Genomic DNA, 6,488 nt, shown 5'->3' on the forward strand with positions numbered 1-6,488 from the left:
AAAAAAAAAAAAAAACATGTCGTATGTGTCTGCCGTCACAGCTCGACAACTGCTGTTGGTTTGTTTACATGCCTATAACAGTATTTCGACAAGACTGTTAGAATAGGTAGCAACCTTAAAAGCATGGTTGCTGTCCAGTGACTGAAATGAATAAAAGAAAAAAAACGTACCTATACACACACCAATTTCCTTAATATCCAGTCACAACTCAACGACTTTCTGTCAGACAAAATGTCTTGGGCATTTCATCCGGGTCATTACATTGAATTCAAATGCCTTTGTTTTTGTAGTCGGTTAAATTAGTGTGAGGCACTGGAGGTCAATGTAATCGATGTCCCATAACCATCAAAATTGCTGGCCTTGTGCCTAATTTGGAAACCTTTCACATTCATCTCTTCCACTATACAGGGAAGAACCCCCTTGCTTTATATCATTATCAACAAAGTCCGTTTTCCATGCTGGCATGGATTTGATGGGTCGATGGAAACTGCATAGAAAGCTGTTGAGTGGATTGTACCAATAATTCTAAAATTCTGCTAAGGTTACACGTGTGTCTGTGGAATGCTAACATTAAATCCTCCTTAGAGATCCATCCATCACCTTCCGTTATGGGGAAACATTAATTCAACAATTGGCTGCCTGCCTATATTAAGCAGGGTAGTTAAATTGCTAATTTAACAAAAATATAAACCAAATACAGAACCATTCCATTAATGCTTATGTTCCACGACTCGACAGAGCTAAAGAGTGCACTGTGCTCCACTGTCTACATTAGCATGGTTTTTACACTCAGACGCTCTTCCCAACACCAACTATGTTAGAACCCAGACTGCATGCTTCTTTTCATGTTGCCAGCCCTGCAGTTTGCAAGACTAACTCAGAACAGCAGTTTTATGCTAGGATAAAGAATGGGAAAAGGGCCTGAGTATTTTTAACAGACACAAAAGCCAGAATTTTGGAGTAGAAAAGAGGAAAATCGATTATACCAAAAGATGAAGCTGACCAAGATTTAAATGCAGCAGAAGTGTTAAGACTGGTCCCTGTGGTGGTGCCACATGAAAGTATTCTACACACTCTGTAAAGTGCTGTGTTAGGAATGGCATCCAGCTGTAGAAACCATGTCAAATGAGGCTGGAGTTTCGTGCATCCCCCACCCCCCAGCCCTGGCCAAGCCACCCAACCTATGCCATCATGCACAATGGCCGTTAAATGACGAACCTCAACAACCAAAAGAAATAACACAAAGTATTTTGTTGGATGTTTTAATGTTGCTGCCAATTCACTGCAAGTAAATAATACGAGAACCAAGGATAGTTGCTTCATTGTATTGTTTCGAACAGTTGGGAAAATGTCAAAAAGTGAGTAGCAGAAGACAACAAAGAACTCATAGTAGTAGAAGCATGTTGCTGTATGTATATCAATCTATAGATAGATTTACATGCCGGAGTGGCTGTGTGGTACTAAGTTTGCTTCCCAACCACATGGCTCCAGGTTCAGTCCCACTGCATGGCACCCTGGGCAAATATCGACTACTATATGCTTTGGGCTGACCAAAGTCTTGTGAGTGGATTTGGAAGATGCTCATTATGTGTGGGGATGTGCATGCTAGTGCACATTGTTCCTCACCACTGCTTCACAACCATTGTTGGCCTGTTTACATCCCTGCAATTCAATGATTCAACAAAAAGAACAATAGACTAAGTACCAGGGCCTCAATTCGACTAAAATTCCTCAAGCTGGTGCCCTAGCACAGTTGCAGTCTCATATATATATATATATATATAAAACCATCATTTAGCGCGTTTTCCATGCAGGCATGGGTTAGACGGTTTAAAGTGGAACTAGTAAAACAGAGCTGTACCAGGCTCCAGCCTGATTTTGGTTTGTGTTCTACAGTGAGATGCCCTTCCTAACACTGATCATGATTATAATTGGCCTAATGTGTCTTCTCAAGGACTTGATCACTTGTCATTACTGTGAGACCCAACACCTGAAAATCATGCTTCACCACCTCATACCATGTCTTCCTGGGTCTACCTCTTCTACATGTTTCCTCCAAAGTTAGGGATTGACACTTCAGGTCAATACAGTAATAAAATATAAACAAACGCATCTTTTAACACAGAAATATCACTTTATTTCTCACAATATATTTAGTCTCTCATCATTAATTTCTGTTTCTTTAGCTTCTTTTGTGACACCTTCTTACGTACAGGCTCATCCTCACTTCCTGCTGGTTTTGGTACAGGGATTTCCTTTTCTGTGAGAATAACTTCAATATGACATGGACTGCTCATGAAAGCTGCAAAGAAAGAACAAGTCACAAAGTTATGAAACATCAATAATATCCCCATAATATGTTTGTTGTACAGGGTATCCACAAAGTCTGGGTACATGGGAATTAACACATACTTCAACAAATTATTATTTCTTATATTTAATTGTTTATGTTAAGATTTTATTTACTCCCGTGTAGCCACATGTTGATTAACACATACTTTAAGAAATTATTAATTCTTATATTTAATTGTTTATATCATGATTTTATTTACTCCATGTACCCAGACTTTGTGGACACCCTGTAGAACAATAAGATGAATGGAAAGGAGGCAGATAAGACAAATTAATAGAATTATTAATAATACTTACGATTAATACGTCCATGAGCTCTGTATGTCCGTCTTCTCATTTTAGGGGCTTGGTTCACTTGAATGTGTTCAATGACTAAGTGATCGGTGTCTAAACCCTGCAATGGTAGGATAGCAATTTATGAAGACAACAAAATAAATTTACAAGTACAAAAGAATAAGTAGTGTTTATCACCCTATCAATATGACTGACTGTTCCATAGGAATCTATGTTAATACTGTCTTTAATCCCAAGAAGAGGTTCCTCATGGGGCCAAACACGGTAGTAATGTTGGTTCCTATGGAAGAGCCATATTGACAGGGTGATAAACATTACTTCACAATATAGTTAACACTTTCATCTCCAGCTATAAAAGATTAAATTATTGGACCCCATCCACCCATAACTACCTCCCCAAGAAAACAAAGAAAATGAAGGAGGGAATTAAGCAGCAGCAGATGGGGGTAGGAGTAATGGGTTGCACACCCCAGACTAAATGGCAGGTTTAACTGTGCTTTGCAGATGTGATTGAAAAGGCATGTGATCTTCCACGGAGAAATGTAACCTCACTTGGAAATGGATAACAGTTGGCTACAAGAAGGGCACCCAACAGGATACAGAAAACCTGTCTCAGCAATAACCACCTACCCATGCAAGCAAGGAATAGTGGAGTGATGAAATGATAACTGTACAACAGACACTATTATATAAAAGTTAACCAAATCACTAAATGATTTCAAATTTTTGCACAAGTCCAGCAAATTGATTACCTTGACTCCCAGAGGATTAAACAAATGACAAATTAAGCAGTGGGATAGACAAACACCGTAACTATATATTGATATTGTCTGGTGTAGTTACAGAAACTAATTCTTCAAAAATCATAAGGGATTAAGCCCTTAACATTCATTGACATGAAGCAGAAACTCAGGGTATCCTTGTCTGCTTGGTTGTTGGTGCACTTTCGGCCAAAAGAAGAACTTAACAAGTCCATGCTGTAACAACACTAATTAGCTGGCTATTCCAGAATCAAATGCAAAATTAACCCATAACATACCATGTGCCACACATGTCTCTGCCAGTGCATGTATCTCTCAGTATCATACCACTTAGCGCAAATTATGAATTCTTCAAGCGAGTTAACAGCAAGCATTCGCTCTATTGCGAAGATTTTGCAATGCAACTTGATTTTTTTCTTAGTACAAATGACAATTTATGGAGGGGAAGATAGAAAAAATATCAGACTACAAGGGGATACACAAACCCCTCCATGTCTTTAGGTATTTTCCAATCAATCAACGCAGGCCTGAGCAATAGATTTGGAAAATTCTCAACAGGATCTTAAGAGTTAATACACATGAATGAACAATTCTTTTCGAGGAGACAGAGAGCACTATGGATTAGCCAGTTTCTATCTACACACGGATGAATATTAACCATACAGCTGTTACAGAAAGGCCAAATGTGTAGAATGAAGAACAGTATGTAGAATCTTACCTTAAACTCAGCATTACTTTCAGCATTCTTCAACAACTGTAGAAGAAATTTAGCACTCTTCTTGGGCCACCGACCCTGAGTAGCTTTCCACTGTTTAGCCTGGAAAAATGGAGAAATAAGCAGAACATCAGAGACAGGTTTAAGAACTGTTGGGAAAACTGAAATTGGGAACATGACACCACTAGTAGTTCCACACTTGAAAGTAGACGTATTGTAAGAAGATAAGCGAATGCTATTTTGGTCAATCCAAATTGTAACACCAAATGGTAAATTCTACCACAGATGGAATGTCACAGCAAGTACTCTGAGAAATAGCAGACACTATCAACTTAAACTTTTACAAGGCCCAATGGACCTCACGGAGGCAATGACGAATGACCAAGACCTTTGGCATTATGCTGAACTTGAGAAGATCCATCATGCCAGGTAAAATTGCAGTTGTGGCAGATACCGGTGTCATGCAAATGGCATGTAAAAGCACCCATTGGAGTGATTGGCATCAGGAAACGCATCCAGTCTTAGAAAATATGCCACATCAAGACTGGAGTCTGGTGAAGCCTTCCAGCTTCCCAGCCCTGGAGTGGTTGGCATCAGGAAAGGCATGGACAACAGATATTAAACGATGATTTTCATAACTAGAACACACCCTAACATACTATATTGCAGGGATCCCGTTTTGGTTTACACACACCAATTATAGCTCTATACAGTAAGTAAAGATGTCTTGAATTTGAAAATTTGTACAATAAACATACACTTGCAACTATCCAACTACCCTTTTTAATCTTGTCTTCACTCTCTCATCTATTCATCTAGAGTGCTCAATGTGGCACCATATCACTACTACAGTCTAATATAATGCAATGTAACCATGCATCCACCATACTGCAACAAACTTGTTCCTTCCATTGTACTCCAACTCCTCCTCAATACCAAGCATAAGGTCTCCACTCTCCCTGTATAATACCTCTTCTTATCATTGGGGATCTTTAGTCTTGCTTGTTACACGATATTGAAAAAGGGCATTCAATTGGAGAAATCAAAACAAAGCAGACACTGGACATGACACAATGCTCAGTGAAACTGTCCAACTCATGCCAGTATAGAAAATGAATGATATTAATGGTGATAACATATGGTTTATCTGGAGTAGGGAAGAAACAGGTCTCTCGGTGTAACAAAGGCAATCATTCCATCTCATAGCCAGATACTAACAAAAAACCCAGGGCTGGTATATTTTCACTAATTCCAACTGGGCATAAATTGTAATATAATGCCTTAAACTTTTGTGTATTGTAGAAGTGTAACATAAATTTTAACAACAAAATCTTCTTCTATGAACCCACATGATCATGTGGACCCTGGTCAAGAACCACTGATCCAGTGGAAGCATTTGGAGATTTTCAATCCATCTTTATTCTATAGGTGCAGGAGTGGCTGTGTGGAAAGAAGCTTGCTTCCAAAGTACATGGTTCTGGGTTCAGTCCCACTGCGTGGCACCTTGGGCAAGTGTCTTCTACTATAGCCTTGGGCCAACCAAAGCCTTGTGAGTGGATTTGGTAGACGGAAACTGAAAGAAGCCTGTTGTATGTATATATATATATATATATATGTGTATTTGTGTCTGTTTGTCCCTCCACTTTTGCTTGACAACTGATGTGTTCACGTCCCAGTAACATCGCGGTTCAGCAAAAGAAACTGATAGAATAAGTACAAGGCTAACAAAGAATAAGTACTGGGGTTGATTTGTTCAACTAGAAAGTGGTGCTCTCACATGGCTGCAGTCAAATATCTTAGACTCTTTAGCATTCACATTATTCTGGCTATTTATTCACTTTGTTTGGATTAACCATCCATTATCTCACAGCTTTGAGACTACCATGATGTGAGTGTACAACCTCTCTAAGACACTGTAGGGTAGGTTATGAGAACATAAAACAAGCAGAATATCTGGGCCAGATAAGGTCAGTTTAGATGATAAAGGACTAAAATATTCTCAGCTTCATCAGAGTTAAAAGTTTTGTGTATTTATTCTACATCCCCACATAAACCATCAGGATTTCACTATCCACATCACACAACAAATCCTTTTCAAGACGCAAATGAAGCAACAATCTTTTGCTTTTTACCAACATATTAACTCACCTGAGCGTGACGGCCAACTCCACCACAAAATCTCCGGAATGGGACAATTTCTTTTTTCTCCATGACATTTTTGAGATATCGAGAGGCACGCTTCAAATGCATCCTTTTAATAGCTTGGGCCGTCTCACGTGTGTTCTAGAAAACAAAAACAAAACAAGGTCATCAAGAACACCATGGCTGTATATATACATACATATAAATTTGACATGGGCGATTCT

General features: G+C 38.9%; 1 protein-coding gene across 2 annotated transcripts in view; it reads right to left on the bottom strand.

Moving 5' to 3' along the window:
- Positions 1-2,114: 2,114 nt before the first annotated feature.
- The window catches only part of LOC106880851 (60S ribosomal protein L17), a 9,945-nt gene continuing 5,571 nt past the window's right edge, over positions 2,115-6,488 (bottom strand). For both annotated transcript variants that reach the window (XM_014930990.2, XM_052973305.1), the window contains exons 4-7: positions 6,271-6,405; positions 4,126-4,224; positions 2,650-2,746; positions 2,115-2,302 (exon numbers count right to left, since the gene is read on the bottom strand). In XM_014930990.2, coding sequence (XP_014786476.1) covers positions 2,154-2,302; positions 2,650-2,746; positions 4,126-4,224; positions 6,271-6,405 — 480 coding nt within the window. In that variant the 3' untranslated portion in view covers positions 2,115-2,153. The remainder of the gene's footprint in view (positions 2,303-2,649; positions 2,747-4,125; positions 4,225-6,270; positions 6,406-6,488) is intronic.

The sequence above is a fragment of the Octopus bimaculoides genome, chromosome 15, assembly GCF_001194135.2.
Source record: "Octopus bimaculoides isolate UCB-OBI-ISO-001 chromosome 15, ASM119413v2, whole genome shotgun sequence".
Classification (NCBI taxonomy): Eukaryota; Metazoa; Mollusca; class Cephalopoda; order Octopoda; family Octopodidae; genus Octopus; species Octopus bimaculoides.